Below are 22251 nucleotides of genomic sequence, written 5' to 3' on the forward strand. Positions count from 1 at the left end.
CCAAGGGCTGTGGCATGAACGCCAGCTCTTCTTAACCACACTGCTTTAACCCATCTTCCCAGGAGCGCGGGGCTGGGAGGACGAGTTCTGAGCACCCCCTACTTGCACCGCTCCTGAGCCAGCTCAGCCCACCCTGAGCCATAGGGGAGCACTGCAGACTGGGTAACTTCACCAGCACCTTCAGGAGTAAATAAGTAGCAGGCACTCAGTCTTTTCCACGGATTTCTCTCCTAACCCCTGCTCTCTCTCAGCTGCTTTATACTTGACTTGCAATTACCAGAAAGAAGGAATGAAAATAAACAGCAAGAAGAATTCCCATGTTAAAGACAAGCAACGAATTATTCTCAAAACAGTTGCCTGAATATAACTAAGAAAGAAAAAAACTCAACCCCCAAACACAGGCTGGTCAAACACATGCTGTCAAATGGAGGAAAACATCTTCCTCGTACTCTACCAAGTTAACGTTCTCCCGGTGTGCTGAGCCAGCCAGAGCCCAGCAAGTGAAAGGGAGGTGGCTTCTCATTTCCTGAACGCTTGGACTATGGAAGATCCAAATCCCTCAGCCCACGCAAGGCTTCAACCATCTCTCTGCCTCTCCTGCCCTGCCTCTCTCTGAGACCCTCGGGCTGCTGGAGCTGCGTTGTGACCATTTCCCCTGTTTTAGAAAGTATTGTTCTTGAGAAACGCGCCAGCCTCACAGGCAGCAGCAAAAGGGGTTTCACCCCATACATATCACGGTCAATGAATTTCTTCAGTTTACTGTAGGCTGAGAGGGGATTTCAAAATGTGTCAGACCTTTCCAAGATTCTGTTCTTGTTCCCACTCCCTACCCCACCCTTCGCTCTTGAGAGCAATCCTTCGGGAAGGCTGGAACCGAAATCTGTTTCCTTGCTAAAGAGTTTTCCTTTTCACCACCTACACTTCCACTTGTGCTGATGCGGCCCCCGGAGCGCTGCTGCTGGCGCTCCCTCCTGCTCAGCAAATGTACCTCGCGTGCTCGGGACTGAGGGGGGAGGAAATCTGCTTCCCATCAGCTTTCTGAGTTTGCTTTGTGGGAAGGGTATTCTTTCTTGGAGGATGAGTCTGTTTATCGGCTGGGGATATTTCTACTGCGGTTATTTGCTGTTGTTGTGATTCTGGATCAGAGACATCTCCCTCCTCCTGACAGTTGCTGGCAGCACACTGTAAAAATATCATTAATTAAAGTGTGACCATGAATCCACTCAGCGGCTTAGACGTTTCCTCCTCTATCCTCCTCTAACATTAAACAGAGAAAGGGCCATTTAAGAAGGTTCAGATCTTGAAGCGAATTTCAAAGCACCCTGCAGCCGAACTCGGCCCAACTAGGAGGTTTGACCTGCAGCATTTAAAAGCTATGAGCCCTTGGAGAGAAGCGGCTTCTGCTCCTGGTCCACTCCCAAACACAGAAAGAAAGAAATGAGTGATAAATAACCAAGCCGTGCCCAAGTGCTCACCGGAGGGGCTCCGTCCCAGCCTACGTCACACTTGAACCTTCGCAGGCAGCTCAGCCATAGAATACGCGCAGCCCTGTTGCACTGAGATTTTAGACTAAAACACTACATTCTGGCTCGTGCTCAGTGAGAAGGCACTGGAAATCCTGGAAGACCTTCAAAAGTGAGCAATACGGTATCTGAAAAAGAGACACAACTTTACTAAATTGAAAAATTTGAATTTCCTCACATGGACTTAAAAGGTACTCCTGAATCTTTAATGACTGCGATCCAGAGGTGGCTCAATCTGTGCAGGGCTGAAGGTCTGCCTTTGAAGAACTCAAACTTAAAATAAAATAAGAAAAATGGCTGCTGCATTCCAAGGTCACAAAGGGCTTTAATAAAACTCCGCATCCCTCCCGACTCTGACTTCCTAAATGATCGTCACTTGTTCATCCAGAGCACCTACACCAAACCGAGCATAATTATCTGGGGAAAGGGAAAACATGCCAGACTAAAAGAGCGTTTCTGTAACCAGAGGTTGTGAGGAGCAATGTGCTGCAGATACAGATGGAAAACGGGCAATTTATTTATTGCAAGAGCACAGAATTCTTATGCATTAAATGTTACTTTTAAGCTTGACGCGTTTTAAGCTATTTGGTTTTCTACAGCCTTCCGACTGATGGATAGCTCGGACAGGAGGATCAACAATGGGAAGCAGGGGCTTTGTTTCTTTGCGCTATCTGTGGGGTCAGTTCCCAGCCCACTTTTCCAAGCTCTCCTACTGTTTATTTCCCATGTCCAGTATCATCTTTCGCCCCCATGGGCTGTGCCTCTGCCCACCTCACGGTCTGGATCACCACCAAGATAGTGAACAGCTTTCTCTGGAGCCTTAGTGAACAAAGCAAACCTCTCGCTCAAATGCTCAAAGTGGTAGGAGGTGACCTGCTAGATAAAATGTCCCATTTTAACCCGCCCAGGCCACGAGGAGTCTCCAGCACGCGCAGGGCTCAGAGGCTTTAAAAATAGCAGCTGAGTTCGGTGAGAGAGCCGTGCGCTGGCGTAATCAATGCGAAGCTGCTGCCCGAGCTCCAGAGGCCGGCAACCCACGCTGTACAGGCACTGCCCAAACCTGTGTTCCTGTCAAGCCTACAAGCAAACGTAACAGGAAAGAAAGAGCTACTTGCTTCTTAAAAAAATAAATAAATCAGTAATTGTTTGTTGTTAGGCAAGAACACGGCTATCGTAAAGCGCTGAGCAGATCAGCTGTGAGGCAGAGCCATAAACTTAGATGGAGCAAGCCCAGGAACATGAATTTGAAAGGCAACAGTTGAAGTTTGAGTAAGGTTAAAATATACATAAACTCTTTGCAAAGAGAGTAATTATTAGAGATTATAAATCTGCATGCCAATTTATATGATTTCTATTGACGTTTTCTTTCCAATTCAGTTTCTATTAATTTTATTGCATGCAGATAAATTCTAGATAAGAGCATTGCAATGTGCAGAAAGTTTAATCCAACAGAAACCCCATAATATGCAATTTAAGGATCTCAGGTTCATTAATAACCCTAGGAGCGTCTTGTTTAATCTAGTTTATTTGCATGGGGCTGAGTACATCCAAATGAGACATGGCCCAGCAGACACTGCCTTCCCTTTGGCGTGGCCGTGCCAGGCACCCTGCGGGAACAGAACTCCCTGCAATCCTCCATCCTCTGTCCGCTCACTGGGCAGGGAAAGCCTGGACAGTCCCAGAAGGGTCTGTCTCCCAGAGGCTCCAGCATCATCTGCCCTCTCTGCAGGGATTTTGATAAAGGAATGAACTTCATACCCAAAGGCTCTCCTTCTCATCAATCCATCGATTCACCTACCAGCAGCTTCAAGAATAAATCAGATCAATACGAATTACTGTGCATGAGAACAGACGTCAAATCACAATGTGCTACAAGCAGATTAGATGGGTGTCTCCTGTATTTATCCATATGAAGAAGTGCACCTGCTCATCCAGACCCCAGAAGAGATGAGTACCCTAATGCGGGCTGGATTGTTTCATGAGCTAAATCCTGAAAGGAACCGGTTTTCCTCTGGGGAAAAAAATACTGTTTCTTTTTCTAGTTCTGTGCTCTCTCCAACTGCATCCTCTCCAACAGATCCGACTGTAACAAAGCCTAAAATTCCCTCAAACACTGTAGTTCTCGATGTATTGGCATGAGTCAGTATCTGGTGGCTATGACCCACCTCTGTTCTGATCCTGAAAGACAACAGCTGAGGTTTATACAAGCGAACCCAAAGAGGAAACCAAAGACCAGTACAGCTCTCTAACACCTACCAACAAACGAAACACATACCCAGGCTAGGATGTTCCAACAAGATGCGCCGACACATCCTCCCCCTCTGCCCCCGAGACCTCTCTTTCTCCCATAAATCTCCTTGTGCTCAGACCCTGCTCAGGACCCTCAGGCATTGACAGAAAGCAGAAAAGACCTGTTGGGTGACTGACTTCTCCAGCACATCCTCAAGGGCCGTGTCAGTAACGGGAGCGCTTTCACTGCTCCTGCGGGTACCCCACTCCACACTGACACAGCGGCAAACGCAGGTAGTTTCCTCATGCCTGGGTGCCCACATCTTCTCACCTTGTCCCACGTTTATCGTCAATCATCCACCCTAAATTCTTTCACCTCCCCACTGTTGACACCCTTTAAATAACTGGTTATGAAATTCAGCCTCAGTTATCTTTCAGCCGACCTAGATAACCGAGCCGGCTGTGTTCCACACTCTTTTCAGCTTCTGGAGAACTTATTCAGATGGAGATGTTTCCCAAACTCTGAATTTGATTGTATGGAGGGGCTATATTTAGATCACACATCAGGGCCTCGTCAGACGCCGTCCCAGAGAGCATCCATCACAGCTTTATTCTACTTCGGTGCCTCCAAACCGGCTTGTTAACTATTCCCAAAAATGAGTATATTTTAATTACTGTTTTCTGAGAATTGGGATTATTTCCCCTCCAAATGCATTCATCTGATTATCTCCAGGATGAAATTCATTTGGTTAATTACCATCCTTTTAATTTGTTTAAGACTATGTTTCTGTTTCCGCTGCTGCAACACCTCCCTGCGAGCTCTGCCTGCATTTATTCAGTGTCTGACAGGCTCCCATTTCGGGGGGCAAACAGAAGATTTCCATATAAACACACACCGAATAAAGCCCGGCAGCGATCTCACCTGAAAAACAGCGTCAGAGAGAAACACCATTCAAATATATCCATTTATTACTCAAGTTTATTACTGGAAGTCCTGATCCCAGCCCTATCTGGGTTTCAGCTGCACGGCCCCAGGGCAGGGCAGGGGCGAGGGGCTTCCTGGCACCCCCAGGCTCCCCAGGGGCTGTCACACGCACAGGTCTCACATGAGACTGCCCCAAGAGCATCCCCACCAGCCGGGTCTCCCCTGCCCTTGGCTCCCCCGCACCCCTCAACCTCCGGCACCAATCCCTTCCCACCGCCCAAGCTCTCTCATCAGACACAATCTTTTATAACAGCTCATTCATTTGCCAAAACCCAGTCAGTCTGTACCTACTGCCCGGTTTATTCTATCATCGTCTCATGACTACCCTGAAACAGAGGCGGATGAATCCCAATTTCATTAGCAGGCTCTGAATTCCCGTCAGTGACGCACTCGCTGGAAGAAGCCCAATCTAATTGTATGCGTTTCCTAAACTCTCCTAATAATAAAAATATCCTCCCTGGCCGATGCAAACGAGACCAGCAGAGACCGGGGAGAATCTGCAAACACTCTCAGGCCAATAGGAAACCTCCCAAAGGAAAGGTCACAGCACCCGATTACATCACATACATCGACTTGAGCTGCAGGAACATGAGAGCATCCAACAGATGGGAGAAGGTACCGAGCTGCACACATTTACTCCTACACACACACGACGCCTGCAGTCGGAGCCGCGTGGACATGCACCTTGCTCTCACTGGTACCTTAGCCAGGCCAATTCCCCTTTTATTTCGCAGGAAATTTGCTCAGCAGCCCAGGATGCTCTCCCAGTGCTGCCCTCGAGCCCGTGCCTTGCCCCGTACCCACCCCAGCCACGGCTGCACCCACATCTCTCCTCCATGCCAACCCATTTCCATCTCATTCAGAAAGCTGCTTGTCCCTTAATAGGGCACATTTTCCAACTAGCTTTGTTGTTCTGCAAATTATGGGCTATAAAGAATTAATGGCTGAATATAAATCAATTTAGTTCACTGGGAGAGTATGTGTTTTATGTGGTAGAGGTTTTCAAAGGAAAGTAATTAGTTGATTTGGCATTTTAATCTTCAGAAAAATAAAGAAGCTATTTCTCAGCTAAGAGGATGTGTTTGAACACAAACATGTGCTGTATTTTCTGAAACTGTATTAAGAAATATTATTTATTGGCCAGACATGGCAGAGCTGATGGTTATTCCTATTGTCTCAAGAAGATTCTTTGCAATAAAGACTTTACCACAGAGACTGCACTTAATTTTCCAAAGTGCCTGACAGGAGGCTTTAAAAAAGCCCCACGAGTCCAGTTCTCTCCCAGGTAGGTTCTTCCAGGGGCTGCTCATGGCAGGGGGTGGAACTGGACGGGCTTTGAGGTCCCTTCCAACCCAAGCCATTCTGTGATTCCATGATCTGGGGCAGCTGACCCACCTCCTGGGACTCTTGCATAAGATGCCACTGCTTTGCAATCTATTTTCCTCCCTAGCTGCAGCGTGAATATCTGGAGCCGAAAGGCTGTTCTGTGTTGTGTGAGAGAATGAACTTGTCCTGACAGCGAGTCCCATTCGCCCCCTCTAAGTCTGTGTCACACAGAAAGATTCCACCTTGCTCTGTTTGTTGCATTTCCCACATTAACACCTGGGTGTGTTCAGCACTGACAAACCAAAGCTCGCTTGCATTCGAGTTTGCTTTTCCCCCCCTCTCCCCACTAACAACTCATTTAGCAGCAGCACAGCAATTAGAAAATCAATATTCCACTCAGACCTGAACGGTTCATCTAGAGCGTTACTTAAGGAATGTCTCTTGCAGCCTCCTCTTTGCCTGGACAAAGGATAAGGCAGGAGGGAGACTGGCCTCAGGATAGCTGACTGATGGAAGATGATCCCTCCCGCGGCGCAGAGGGTGCGCTGCTCACACTGTTCCAGGCTGGGTACCGCCAGCGTGGAGATGACATTCACTAATAAGTACCTCTGTGCCAGGAAGCGTGCGTATAAATACGGTGGCAGAGAAATGCAAGCCTGCTTCATTGTTTAATATCATCCCACCCACCTGAATAAAACAGAGCCTGACACATGTCATAAGGAATTACTCCAAGAACGCAAGGCCCTCAGGCACTGGAGCCCCATTTGTATTCCAGTCTTATTAACCAAAAATAAAATAAATAAGTTACAATCACATTTTCTTTGCTATGAAAGGATTTTCCAGCCATTCAAGCGCTCCCTACATCGCTGCTACAAGCTCCCTTCCTGGAACTGCAAGGGCAGCAGAGGGGAAGAAAAGCAGAGACAAAGCAAACAGCAGAAATCACAACGGAGACGTTATTCTGATTTGCTGCATTCTGGTTCGTGCTGGAAGGCTCCAGTCCTGGCCCGGCACAGCCCTCACGCACCCCGGTCCCATCGGACACGGCGCAGCAGCCCCGTTGGCTTCCCCGAGTACTATAATTAGCATCCACAATTATTCAAGCAGGACTGAAACCACTGCCCATCTGCAGAGCTGGGGTGGGAGCGATCTGGTTTATTTTCATGTTATTTAAAATAAGAGCTGGAATTGCCAAGCGTTGTGGAAAACCACGCCCTTGCATGCAGAGAAACCAGGAGGGAAAGGCACTGGGTGAACTCGGAGACAGCCATCGCCTTTCCCATTCATTGGTGAGAGGGTCAACACCAAAAATTCCCAAACCTCAGAGCAAACCAGCCACATCCCTCCCCACCTTGTCCAGAAAACTGAAATCAGATGATCGTGTTACTGGATTAAGTGGCAGGAACTCCTTTCCTGGGGAATACTGGTGATGAGAGCTGCACCACCCGGGCTTCCCTAATCCACCCAACACACGAACGCTCTGGTTTGCTCGCGTGCAGACGTGGTGTTGTGTAAGCTGTAATTATGCAATCTCCCCATTTACCATTGAGCAGACTCTCAGCCTGTTACTGCTCGGCCACAGAACAGCTCAGCACCGTGACAGAAAGGCTGGATTGTCCTGCACACTTAGTGATGTGGAATAACACGACCTCTCGTACCATGGAAAAGGGGAGTATGAGGATGAGCTCCACGAAAAGAGGCAAAAATGCCCAGCCATGCACCTGGCTCCCTTTCCAGTTAATGCAAAAGAACGCTGACCACGGGAGTGAGAGCAGAACCTCGACAACAGGGCTGTGATGAGGGTGCTGTGAATTGGGTGCCCAGGAAACTACTGATGAGTCTTCAAACCCCAGGCAGCGGGGCAGGGCTGATGCAATTCAGTTACCATCGGCTCGCCTGAAAACAGCCTGGTGACCCGCGTCCCGTTCTCAGCCGTGGGTCCCTGTGGCTTCAAGAGCCCCATCCCGGCTCGCAGGAATCGCCAGCGTCCCGGGGCACCCACAGGCCAAACAAGCTGTGGGGACAAACCAGCCCGGCTGCCGTGCACAGAGAGCCCCGGTTGTCGGGGAGGCACAGGAAAAGCTGCCGTCACCCCATGTGCTATACGTGTCATGAGGGCAGAGAGGAGATCCCCGTGCTGCCAGTCAGCGCCGCGTTCAGACAGAGAGTTTTTTCCATTTCTCAAAGCTTTTATTGGAAAATGCCACTATTCATTGCCAAGAGTTCCCGTGATGCAGGGACGCTCATTACACCTAAGCCCTCTCAGCACAAAATAGCCGCACGCTGATAACCTGAATGTATTTGCTGCAGCTGCTGTTCCATAGCCTGCGCTCTTGTACAGTCAGGTTATTTTACATGCTTATTAGCCCCATTATTTTATAACTCATTCCTCTGGGTAATGCTGACTCTATATCACTTCTTTTCAACAAAAGGATATGTTCCTCTGAGACAAAAAGGGATGAGGAGTCTCCGAGACGGAAAGGGAGGGTGGAGTAAAGGCAGCACGTTGGCAGTGCCTGGGCTGAAGGAGCACCCGGCGGCACGGGAGTCTGGAGGGCCCATCCCCATGGAAGCCTGGAGCCTTCATGCCAATGGGACCCCTGGAGCCTCTGTCCCTGCTGCTGCTGCTCCTCCTGCCCAGGGGCTGCCAGGGGAGCAAAGGGGAGACCAAAGTGGGGTTTGTGGGAGCCACACCATTTCAACATGCCTGAAACGCCGCAAAGCCAGACACCCGACACAGGCTCTGACGGTCCCGGCACTAAGGTCCCACCACTCTTGATTTCTGCCATCAGCACCGTTCACGCTGACGGCCAGACCACCCCGGAGAGGGAAAAGGCGCCGACAGCTACAGTCTTTGTGCTGACACACACTGCTCAAACCAGGTATCCCCGTACAGCACATGCAGCAACGCTCCCTGCGGGAAAGCCTTCCAGCAGCCAGTCCACCCCTGGTTTCTCCTTCCTCCTCCACCCCGGAATTTCTCAGGGTCCTGAAAGTGCAGGATCTGGATGCTACCAAGCAAACACCTCCAGGTTTCTCACAGAATCATAGAATCACAGAACAGTTTGGGTTGGAAGGGACCTCAAAGCCCATCCAGTGCCACCCCCTGCCATGGGCAGGGACACCTCCCACTGGATCAGCGGCTCCAAGCCCCATCCAACCTGGCCTGGAACCCCTCCAGGGATGGGGCAGCCACCACTGCTCTGGGCAACCTGGGCCAGGGCCTCCCCACCCTCACAGCAAAACATTTCTCCCCAAGATCTGCTGTGCTCTCATTGTTCCGCTTTCTCAGCCTGCTGCCATCTAAATGTCTGCACTGACTGCTGGGCACGCGGAGGCTCTGCCTGCTGTGTGAGGGCTGGGACTCGGGCTAATAGAGGGAGCCTCAACATGAGTGACTTTATCTAAGGAGGGCCAGACACCCTGCCTTGGCTTACACAAAGAGAGAGCTTTAGATATAAACACATCAAGTAAGGCAACTTCTCTCCAGTGCATGTCAGCACAGGTACAAGAGGGCTGTGATAATGAAAAAAAGACAAATAATTCTTTGCCCTTTTCTTGCAGGTTTCACTCAAGGAGCTGGAATCACTTTATGAATGCGTATCACAGGAGCTGTCAGCATTCTTGGGAGGCAGAGATGTTCTACAGAGATCACGAGCTGCACTGAAGAGATGGGAGGTAAAATAAAACCCAGATGCAGAACTCAGGTGATTATTTCTCCTAAGTTACCAGTTCTGTCAGAATGTGTTAAAGCAGAATCAGAATTATCACCCACTCTGCAGGGCTCAAATGTCTGTGTGAACAAAGCCAGAAGTAACCCGTTAAAGGAAGAACGATTGAGGAGATTAATATTAGGTAGACTTACTTCCCTAGATGGCTCACAGAGCTTATAATAGAATGGGGATGCAAGAAAGCAATTAAAAGAACTAACTTGGATAAATCTCACAGAGCTGAGGGCTTGCCAGCATATACTCTAAATTTTTCTGCAGTGGAAGTGGGCCCTTTCCTCCCGGGACTCCCTACCAACCTTTCAGCCGTCAGGGTAATTACTGCAGCGCGCCCCAGACTGGGGTTACTGGTATAATCAAGAAGCTCCCTGGAGGTTCCAGCACGAGACACGATCTCGTCAGTGCCGCAGACTTTGAGCTGCTGGCTAACGTTGTTGTGATGCCTAAACTCCAAAGGACGCTCTCTGCGCCAGGGCGATGCACCTGTCGGGCTGAGGTTTGCGTGTCTGCGGCAGCGCTGCTCACCCAGACAGGCTTGGGTACCCAGCTCAGGTCTGCCACAACCCCGGTCCCCAGAGCACGCTCACGGCACTGGGAGGGGAGAAGACAGATAATGGATGAGAGAGAGACAACGTCTAAATGCTTTTATGAGAAGGGTGGGATATGGATAGAGTAGCGTTCCTGCTTTGGCAGTCTGGGCACTGCTGCTCCCTTGCAACATTTTCTAAGCAAACTCGCTCCCCTAACGTTTCAGCTCCTCAGATCAACTGAGTATTTTATCTCTTTGGGAAGCTTAAAGTTTGTAGTGGATTTGCTGGTTTCTGGTGCACAGGGGACTTTCACTGCTGGGATATAAATCCTTGCTTGGTTCTAACATGCAATCTCCAATTTAAGCAAACAGGGAGCAAGGAAAGAAATGAAATCCTAATTGCAATCCAAATTGCAATCTTCCATCCACCCCCTGCCAACACTCCTCCCTGCTCCCTAATCCATAAGTCTGAGTGATGAGCAGTGAATAATTAATTCCAGAGAGGTTTTGTGCAGTGCCTCTGCGGATGCAACACCCCATTCAGGGAAGGCGTGGGTAGCATTCGCGGGGTCCCCAGCGGTGCCTCTGTGTCCCCAGCACCCACCAAGGCAATCCCAGGTGCGCAGTCTGGTGTCACTCCGCTTGTTACGATTCTCTGGTCAAAGCCTCAGTGCCTGCCGGCACTGCCACTGCACAAACAGCACCTCCGCTCCCTCAGAGCATCAGTGAAAATGCCACAATACAGCGTAATAATGAACACTGCACGTCAGTGATTAGAACTATGTAAGGTAAAGCATGAAAGCAACCATTTCGACATGGACTGACAGAAACAAAATATGCCGAAATGTGGTTTTCAAACCACACAAACCTGACCTTCTGAAAGCACAAAAGCTGAAATAACAGAGAGCTCACGAACAGCCAAATCTTATACCTCAGCCTCCTCTACTGATTCAGAACACGAATGTGAGGAGAAATGAAATATTGCAAATGTCTCTTCCCTTATAACAGTCCTGAGTCGAACCTCTTGATCCAAGTACACCAAATTCGAGCAATTTTCTTAATGGTTTTTAGCAACAACCAGGACTAGAATGGTTCATGTGTCACAAGTAGCAAGAAACACTTCTTATTGTGATTGAAAATGCCAAGCACCTCTCTCTCTCTCTCTCTCACATACACACACTTCAGCCTCTTCATCTTCCAGAGATGAGGATAACTGAGAACGGGCTCCCAAGCGCCGGTGTCCCGCCCTGCACCAATTGCAGAATGGGTCCTTCTGTGCCGGGAGGAAACCCAGCATGCGGCAGGATGGCTGCTCAGGTAGCAAAACAAGAGGCACGTCGTTATCCCGTCAGGGAACGTCACAGCCGTGCCGCCTGGAGCCACGGCCCGAAGGGACAGCCTTCGGCCACTGTCAGCGCCCAGGAGGATGATGCCCAGGCGGAGGGCAAAGAACAGAACGCAGGGTGAGCTCACAGAGCCCTCAGCCTTTCATTTCTTTTGCAGAAACATTTTTAAAACATCTTCTCACATAAAAAAACCAATATATAAATCCTTTCTTTGTCTGCACATAAACATACAATGTAACGTGTTACTATATAGCAACCAACACATCCATAATGGAACAAATCTCCCCACGCAGAAAGGACAGTGAAATATTAATTATTCAGGGTGGGTACGACAGAATAAATCAGTCGGTACCGCCTGCAGGACCCCTCTGCAGAGGGGCTCCCCTGGGGGAGAGGCACTGACCCCTCCGGAATCAGCACTGGAGCGTGGGGGCACTTGGCCAGGGCCAAATCCCAGAGACACATGAGCAGAGGGGACGGGCAGCTATCATGCCTACGACTATATAACTGCTAATACATTCATATCACTTGGTGAATGAACACCGCCCTCCTGCACACTATCAATCATGGACAATGCTCACCACATCCTTTTCTCCTATAATCACTTACATAATACACGTGGATTAAAGCTAAATTCATATTTCTGGCTTTAATTCAAATCAGTTAAGTATTTTTAAACAAATTACATTTTAATACCAGCTCAAATGCACTGGTTTAATTCAATTAATATCAGTTCTTGCTTCTTTTCATCACACCTGACCTGAATTTTGCTAGAGAGAAACTGAGACATTCAGTAGTTGTATTGAAAATTAAAACTACGAACCCTGCCAAGCAGTTAAACAAGATCAGAAGATCGTAAGAACATATCCATACATGAACAATCAACATGACATCTCCCTAATAACCATTCAAGAAGAGGCTCCATATCATAAGGTATCATTAGAGTGTGGTAAGGAGGGAGGACAGAGGAACATATTTTTCCTCCGTCTGTTTTTCCCTTCGCTCCCAGCTGATGGATGAACTTGACACAGTTATTTTATATTCACAAGTCTCAAACATCATTATCCCCAGCGCTCTGTACAAGGAACTGCCGGCAGTGAGCTCAGCGCGCGGGCTGCCTCCAGCTACAATCAGCACATTTCTGTGCACGACCACTGCAAGATGAAATTGGATAACAAGATATACATGTCAAACATCTGCGCCTTCCACTCCTACAAAGGCTTGAAAACCTTGCCCACCTCCCTCATAATACGTTCACTCACCACTCTCTGTCCCTCACACAGATTTCCCAATCGTGGTTTTGCAGAGTTTCAAGAAATAACAGAAAGAATCTTGGTTTTAAACCCTTCCTCCATCCAAGAGACAAAGACATCCATCGCTAGCACTGACAATTGAAATGACAGAGGAGAGGACACAAAAATTCGATCCATCAAGCAACGCATCTCTCCTGTGAGACAGAAAATGCCACTTTGAGAGATGGAAATCTGAGGCTGATGCCAGGTGGAAGCCCCTGCCCAGTGCCTGCGCAGCTCTGGCGCAGAAACGGAGAGCACGGTTTGACATTCTATCTCATTAAACGCACCTGCTCACCGCCAAGGAAAAGTCCTTCCTCTGCCACCTCCCCGTCACTCTGCTGTCACACGAGCTGGTTCAGTGCCCCGACCAAACAGAAAATCCCCCCCCTAAATAATAATTTCCTATTGAATCAACTCGCTGACCTTACTAAGACTGCATGACGACCGGATCTGCTGCAAGGGGAACACGTGGGCTGCGGGAATCAAGGCTGCTCCTCCGAGTTTAATGCCTTCACCACGAGCAGTTGTCATTGTGTGCCAGAACGTTTAAGCCTGGGACAGAAACATCTTAGTTTTTATTGTAAACAAAGAATAATTAAAAGAGCAAACAGAAGAGTCTAGAACTAACGGAAAGCGTCTGCTGGTCTAAAAGCTGTGGGGATGGAATTTTCTTTCTTTTTTTTCCTTGGATTTTATTGACACAGAGAGTGACGCTGATGTAATTGCACTGAAATTCATGCACACGAAACCCTCATCAGGGCAGAGCCAGAACAAATGGCCTGTTTGGAAACACAACATTAATGCAGCGGAGTAGCAGTGTCAGCCTTCGATCCAAAGAGTATCAAGACACCATCAGCCACAATGCAACCCAACTGCCACCCTCGCTCAGAGCCCCTGCTGAACGGATACGAACAGAACTACCTGCTTGTAACCCTGAGGTGTTCACTGATGCCCCACAACACCACCACATCTGCCAGGCGATGGCCAGACGAGTCAATAACGTGTATTCAGACTGTGAGAAGAAGAAAATGAAAGCAAGCATCCTGCTATCCATTAATCAACCTGATCTCCCGCTGCAGAAACGCCTTCCGATTGTCGGCATTTCCCAAGCATCCTTCAAGCTCTAACCATCTGCAGCTGGAAAACAATGCTTTGATTACAAACGTCAAAAAGATAGAGCATAAAATTAACTTCTCTTATTTAGTAGGTTTAGAGAAATGTGGCTTCACGCTACACTAATTCAGTGCCCTCAGTACGAAAACTCCCCATTATGATGTCTCGTCAAATTAAACCCAACGATACAACGATGTCATCTTTATCCTCACACAACACTCTATTTTGTAATTAAGCAGGGCAGCCAAACAATGGCCTCGCTTATAGAGAAAAGGTCAAGAAAGCAAAACATATTTTTGCAAGCTAATTGTAAGATGCATGAAGCCAATTATCCCGGCGGGGCTGCATATGCCCAAGCAGGAAGGGGTTCAGAATTTTGCTACATGATTCCAAGTGGAGTCCAAGTGCGAGCAGTACCCCATGGGGCGCTGCGCTGCTCGTCTGCACTGCGAGCAAACCGGCAAGTGGAGAAACGTGAAGGTTATTAAAACAATTCCAGCTCTTGGCCCCGCCTCTGACATTTTCCAATGGCTTGAAAAACTTCTATAGTCTTTTACTGAAAGATCTTACACACGGCTTCCCTGGTCAGTTAGGAAGTCAGCTTGAATATGTGGGGTGAGGAAGTGCTTAGGTATCGCTTTGAGAATAAGTTTACTTCAGCCTCAGATACAACTCACAGACTCATGTATGCAAAAGCCTAAAAAAATTCCAATATACATCATGGAACCACAGAACCATAGAATGATTTGGGTTGGAAGGGACCTCCAAGCCCATTCAGTCCCCCCTGCCATTGGATCAGGGGCTCCAAGCCCCATCCAACCTGGCCTGGAACCCCTCCAGGGATGGGGCAGCCACCACTGCTCTGGGCACCCTGGGCCAGGGCCTCCCCACCCTCACAAGGAAAAATTTCTTCTCAAGATCTCATCCCAATCTCCCCTCTTTCAGCTGGAAAACGTTCCCCCTGCTACATATGTGCGTGTAACAAAACAATTTACCAGAGGGAATAGCTGAGACCTTGCTGTTGCCTTGAGAGAAGCTCAGAAGGCCCCACATTGTCTTCAGTCCAGCTCTGCCCCTCCCCAGGTTGGTAAATGGCTTTACCCACGAGGAACAGCGTATCAAAGGCGCTGTACAACAAATATTGGTGTATGCAGGGGCGGTGCAATTGCTCTGCCTCTTTCCAGGTCCTCCAGGAGCTCTGCTGCCCATAATGGAGAAAATGGGAAGCCCAAAACGCTGGCCAGGGAAGGGCTCGGGCTGTGCTCAGAGCACTGCCGGAATGCCGCACTCAGAGGACTGAAACCGTAACCCCACACAAGATTTGAAACACACTCCTGCTCCAATCGCCCCTCATCAGCTGTTCCCTGCAGCTCAGACTGACTCCAAAGGGGAACGGATGCCACCCTTAACACAATGGAATTCCAAACCGCCTGTTCAGGGGTGCTGTACATTATTTTTACAAAGCAGACCATTGGTCTTTCTTCTATATAAAGCATTATTTTTGTTTGTTTCAATGACTCCCAAAAGAGAACTCCCAAATCGCCTCTTTCCATTAAGAGCACTATCCTTTTAAAAATACTTGAATACCAATTTCTAAACTCCCCAATACCACACGAAGGAGATGAGGCACATAACAGTTTCTGGAAGATCCAGTAATTTCCTCCTGCATCTCTCCTTCAAAGCAGCTCTCGCCGATTTTACTCCAGCCTCTTAACATAACCATTAATTAGAGATCAGTAATTAACTTTCTGGTTCAAGAAATATTTTGCAAAGGAACCCCATTAAAAGGCTGATTTGCATACTCAGAGACAAAGCAGCCTTGATATAAATGCAGGTACTACACGAGGGCAGTCTCCGTCCCAGCGCTGCCCTTGAATCCTTCAGCTTCTCGGCTGCAGGGGGTGGGAGCGGACGACACCCTCTTCTTGGGAGAGCGTGTATCGTTACCTGCTGGGTGCTCCCCTTCCTGACTTTGCAAGATGTTTTCACATTTCAGTTATTGTTGACTGTGCTGAATGGTTTCCCTGTAAAGACTCAGCAGCATTTCCTCAAAATACTTCCACTAGCACGGAAACCAGAGGCCCCCGCGCTGCACTTAACACACAGCGAGTGTCACCCTTCACCCTGCACCGACTATTGGAAGCCCTACCTAGAGAGTTCCCTGACTCACGCTGGTTAAGTGAGGAGCCAGAAGAGAGAGCGAGCTCTCCAGCATTGTTCACACAGATCTGAGAGCCCTTCGTGCGTCCTGGGGTCTCTGCTGGTGTCCCAGTTCTGCAGGGTGAGTCATTCCTCCTTCCAAAGCAAACAGTGACTTCTTCATCCTTTGTAATGCCGCGCTCACCATGTTCTCATCACACTTAACCCATTTCATCATGCCTAAAAATATTCAGCGTATCAAGTTTGTTGGGAATAAACAAATGATGATTAGATCTAAAAAGAACTCACAAACTAAGTTTACTCCAAAGTACAGGCGATCATAAGTTATTGATGCTCTCCCACTGCACCAAAATAAGCTTTATCAAATTAGAAAACCCACACAGACTGCATTAGCACTGGATCAGGAATTAAAGGCACTGCAGTACACGACTCGCACACTTTCTCTTCCCTCTGTGGGTTATAAGCAATATTTGATGGGATTAAAAACAAAAGCAGCTTCAGGAGGAGGCAGCAGCAGTGCAAGTGGTGGCTGTTATTAATGCACGGCTGTGCCCCTTCCAAGGCTGAGGCTCATTTAACAATCAACCATATGCTCAGACTTTTGTAGTGCCAAGAAAAAGCTTAAATAGAATGAAATCTTCGGGAATTAGGAAAAGAACTCTGCAAAATAATCACAAATACTGGTAGAATCATAGAATCATTAAGGTTGGAAAAGCCCTCTAAGCTCATCCAGTCCAACTGTCAGCCCAGCCCCACCGTGCCCGCTAAACCATGTCCTGAAATGCCACAGCCATACAGTTTTTGAACCTCTCCAGGGATGGAGACACCACCACTGCTCTGAGCAGTAGTTGAGAGTCCCTTAGTATTAAATGATTTCTGGGTGCAGTGGTGGAAAGAGCCCCTACGAAGCACTGCCTCGGGGATTATGTCAGCACACGGGGTTACACAGAGCACACGTCTCCACCAGATCAAGAAGCTCCAAAGGTGTTCCTGCCCGCTTGATGCTGGGGTAAGATCAGAGCAGCCTGTGCTGGTTTCAGAGGACACGGGATCACGTCGATGTATTTAGACTAAAAACTGAACCCCTGTATAAAATGACTTTCTAAACTCCTGACAAACTGTCAGAAGTTGTTTTCTAAGGATCACTGTCCCGAAGTGACAGCAGGGACAGAAAAGGTCACTACAACAGGAGAACAGCCAGAGATGCCCTAATACCAACAGCTAACGACTGCAGCGGAATACACTGCTCGCAGTTCTCTGGCTCAGCTCCCCGTGTCCAGAGCCCACAAACTTTGTCCATTACAAATTTTGGAGCAGAAATGTGAGTCTGATTAAGAAAAATCCTGTGGCTGGTTCCAGAGAGGCCACTACAGAGAGAAGAATCTACGCTCTATGATAAAACCTTCTTTAGCTGCTGTAGTAAATCAGGATGCAAGAGGCATTGTGAGCAAAAAGCCACTTTACTGGAACCCTTCTGAGCTCCAACAGCAATCTGAGCAGCCAACAAATGGACAGCACTCTTCCCACAACGCTCCTTTAATCTCCCGTCTCTATAAACTGATGGTCCCAGGTGAATGCACCTCACACAGGACCAGCTTCAGTTGGTCTGAGTTTGCTTCTCCTATTCCCAGTCAATAGCTTCGTCACTGGCACTGGCCCAGGGCTCCTACAACAAAATCAGCAAAAAGATGGCAAAGTTTGGCCAACCACTCCAACGTGAACCCCAAAGGAATTTACTTATTCCATCTCTTTCAGACACACTGTCTCTTCTCAGGCGACATAAAACCCAACATTATGAGAAACAACCATGTTTCTTCTAGAACGTCAGCTCTGCTTGGCTCCGACCAGCGTATTTTTTCTGACAGACCCCTTTGAGCAGCTCCTCATATGTTCGCTATAGAGGAAAAACGGGTGGCCAAGGCTTTACTGATCCAGAATTCCCTAAGTTTCCACAGTTGCTCTGAACTCACACCCACACTCGCCATGGCAGAACGCGAACAGCAGCGAGGCCATGGGGATGAGATGCTGGTGGATGGTGTGTCAACTCGACAACGAACTCCCATTTTGGAGCTGTCAGCTCCTCCCCAGGACACAGGAGCTGCCTTTCATGGGAACAGCTCTGCCAGACTCCCCTGGCTGTTCCTGTTGTGCCGAGGCAAGGTACAAACCCAGACTCTACTGACCCAGAATTAACCAGGCGATGCTGAACCGATGGCCGGGAGACATCCTGTGACTCTCCCAACGTTTAATGTCGTTCCCTTGTCTTCTTGTGCTATAAATTTCACACTGTACATGCTGTTTGCTATTGTGGAAAGTAATATTTTTTTCCATTTTTAATCGACACCGTGCTTTTAAATGCCTGCATTAATCAAACAGAGGATAAATAGCATAGATATGTGTGTCTATATCCTCTGCTCTCCCCACACGCCCCGTCCGTGCTGTCTGCACGCGGATGTGCACGTTTCATGTATCCATGCACATCTGCTGCACAGAGCAGGGTAACCAGGACATGCAAAAAAAGGAAAAATAAAAGAAACTACGAGGCATGACAGTACCCATTTAGACACACAGAAGCCAAGTAACAGATTCATTTATGATCTGCTACATCTCAATATTTCAACCTGGAGCGCTTGAACTGCATTTATTGCACTATTCATTTTCGCTATGGCATCTCCCACAAAAAATTATACCAAGCTCCAGAACACAATGCTGTAAGAATGATTCCTGCCATCGGCAAAGGAGCAGATCATGAACAATCAGCTTGGATACAAGATGGAGTCAAGAATCAAATATTGAAGAAGCAAATATTCCAATATCAGGTGCTGCTTTGAATCAGTTCTGGGATTTTGAGACACACAAGGAAGCACAGCAGAAAATACATGAGAGCGAACTAAAAGACTCAAGCCTTTTCAGACAGAGAAGTGAGTGCATTGTGCATTTTGGCAGACACGGATGGGGATGTTCAGGAAGATAAAATTATCTTCCACAACCTTAATGCATGCCTGAGAAGCCCAGCTGCTGCTTTTCTTTCACCTCTTCAAGAGCAACGGTCCCAAAGGCCAAGATCTCCTGCAGAAGGATACCTGCTCACCTTATATATCTGACACTACGATGCAGGCTGGGGGACTACAGCTCGCTGTCCACAGCCAGCTCGCGTCAGGTAGTTTCCCCAGATAAGGGACGTCTCTGTATCACAGATTACGTGTATCCAGAAGTGATACCTGCCTAATAGAAGCCTTTCATTTTCCATTTCCAAATCCTCATGTAAGCAAATCCTTGGGTTTTATTCAAGGCTGCCAAATGCCACCTCTCCTCTGACTCACCCTTTAAGCTCTACTCTGAAAACACTCTGAATCTCTTTGAAGGGAAGTTGCAGCGAGCCTGGCTCTGTGTGAGGCCACTGCCCTGTAAGCTCCACGGCTCTTGTGCTGGGAGGGCACGGCGATTGCAAGGCTTAATTCAGCAAAATTACTGCAGGGTCGACTGCAACAGTTAACTCCTGTGTCCTGTTCTGCCAATCCATAGAAAGAAACAAAACTCACCTAGGGAGCGAGAAAGCATTGTCTAATCTGCCTGTTCCTTGAATGAAGCAGCAGCACTGTAGGCAGATCCCCGGCCGCCTGGCCCCACTCATTTCTCTTCTATATGGAACACAGTGCCCTACTTTGAGCATTTCTGAAAACTGCAGAACAGGAATCAAATCAACTCTGAATTCCCAGATAATAACCCCTGGACTGTCACTGCACTGACCAGCACAACCCTTCCACTCGCAGAATCCAGAAGGAAAAAGCTTAGGAGGAGCTGTAATAGGTCAGGTAAGGAAAAATCCAGATTGCCAGTTATCATTTGCAGCCTTCAGAAATGCACAGCCCTTCTAATGAGCGAGTACAGCTAAACCAGAGTAAAAGTTGTCATTTTAAAAGCGAAGCATTTACTCAATGGATTCTAAAGCACCATCTCAATATTTTACAATGCCACTGCCACAGAACGGTTCCATCAGTGTCTGTCTGATTGGGTGTATTTTTCAGACACAGACTTTTCTTGGCACTTCAGTACTTCTGTGTCATCCCCAAAATGATTCACGAAAGGTTGAAAGATCTTCCTTTTGGAAGCAAGCCACCAGTTTGTTTCTGTGGCTGGTAACACAGTCTGTCGTACCCAACCGTGACCCTGATCTGCACGTGAATTTACACACAATTTACCTAGAACGTGTCCCTGTCTTGTGCCCACACTGACATCAACCCCCACATACAGACAAATCCACTAGAGCTACTTTACTTCCTAACTCAGCTGAAGAATGAAAATCAAGGTCTCATTTCCCCTTTATTTCACTTGCAATTTACCCCAGTACCGACCATCCCATGCTAAATGCTTCTCCGATCCATCTGCACATTCCCTGCAACGCATCCCTTCTGGCCTGAAGGACCCTGTCATGGCTCAGACAGAAAAAGCTGCTTCGGCCACACGCTGAGAATCCATCTCGGTATAATGACGGCAGTCACCGGCTATGCTGGAGATGTGTGCGTGCGGCAGGGGGAGAGAGGGATTTGGGGAGATTACGGCTGTTATTGTTCCTTGTTATTGTTTGTACGTGTAACCCAGTAATGTTCCATGTCGTCCAGCGTGTGAGCCTCCCTCCCTCCCTCGCCCGCATCAGCCGGCGTTGGCTGCTGCATCTCTGTGCTATTTATATGCTGGTGCATCAACTTAGGATTTATTGGGGAAAGAAAGCAGAGCAGTTGGGCTTCTCAGTCCACGTTATTTAACCTAAAAAGGGAGGGTTTGCACCATACACTTGCCAACAAATTAACATTGCCCCTCTCGCAATTAAGCAAGTCTACTTCTATAGCAGATGTGGCTCCCACTCTGAATAAGACAAACAAGACATTAACAAGACCCAGAAAAATCAATATCATCCCTCTCTCTCTCATCCCCTCCTCATCACCCTCTGAGAAGCGTCCCCTTACCTTTCATTGTCCACACTCCTGAAGCCAGGTAAAATGTGCCGGAAACTGCTGTTCCTATCGAGCTTCGGTTGGCTCTTTGTCCTTTTGATGGAGCCTTTAAGCCGGCGGCTGAGGAACCCCTGTGGGGTGAGACAAGAATACTAAATTACAACAAAAAAGGCAGAAAGAGCGAGTGAGCCGGGAACCTGCTCTCTTGCACCCAGAGCAGCCAGGCAAATCGTCCTCTCCAGCTGCCTTCACGTGTGGCTGCCGGCAGTGCCGCCGTCCGCCCGGCTCCCCAGCTCGCAGCCAACATCTGCTCCCAGCACTTGCCGAGGCCAGGGCGCTGCGTCGGCGCGAGACTCCCCGAAGCCTCCGTTACCCTGGCAACCATCAGCTCACATAAAAATACTGTCTGAAAGACAAGACTAGCACATCGCGACTCCCGGCGAGAGGAGAGGCTGTGGCGCGGGGCTGGGGCTGGCCCAGCAGGCACGGGTACAAGACCACAACTCACCAAGAAACCGGGTGACGGGCCAGAACTTAATTACCTGACCGAGAACCCCCGGACTCTCAGCCATGGCTGGCAGAACCGGGCTCAGGTGTTTTAGTACATGTGAAAATACCCTCTACAGCACGCACCGACACAGCCTGCGGACTGGCAGCTATGGGCTCTACCTTTGCCGAAGAAAGAGATCCTTGCGTACAGCGCCTTCTTCTCCGCTGCGCCTCCTCCCTCACAGAACATCAGTCACAGCTCCTGTAGTGCTCCACAGCAAAGCCAGCACTAAACATTTTAATAGCAAAGCTTCTAATGTCTTATTTGCTTATTGTTAGGAGTTAATGTTCTACATAATCTGAACATTACATTTAATCTCTTGGTTAAATAAGGCAATAAAAGTATAACACAACTGTGGTGTCCAGCACTTATAGCGTATGAGAATGTTCTTACTGGATCGAGCCCATCAGCTGGAGAAAGTGGGGTAACCTTTTGAAGAGAAGCCAGGATTTGGGGGTGAAGCCTGAAGAAATGTTCTTATTACACATTGTCATACCAAAGAAATGATCTGA

At 48.3% G+C, this 22251-nt stretch overlaps 1 protein-coding gene across 8 annotated transcripts in view; it reads right to left on the bottom strand.

Moving 5' to 3' along the window:
* The window catches only part of DAB2IP (DAB2 interacting protein), a 194543-nt gene that overhangs the window by 93384 nt on the left and 78908 nt on the right, over positions 1-22251 (bottom strand). For all 8 annotated transcript variants that reach the window (XR_008453016.1, XM_054084392.1, XM_054084394.1 and 5 more), the window contains exon 3: positions 21202-21320. Coding sequence is in view for 7 of the 8 variants with exons in the window: in XM_054084392.1 (XP_053940367.1) it covers positions 21202-21320 (119 nt within the window). In the remaining variant the exon portion in view is untranslated. The remainder of the gene's footprint in view (positions 1-21201; positions 21321-22251) is intronic.

This window comes from Cuculus canorus, chromosome 19 (assembly GCF_017976375.1).
Source record: "Cuculus canorus isolate bCucCan1 chromosome 19, bCucCan1.pri, whole genome shotgun sequence".
Classification (NCBI taxonomy): domain Eukaryota; kingdom Metazoa; phylum Chordata; class Aves; order Cuculiformes; family Cuculidae; genus Cuculus; species Cuculus canorus.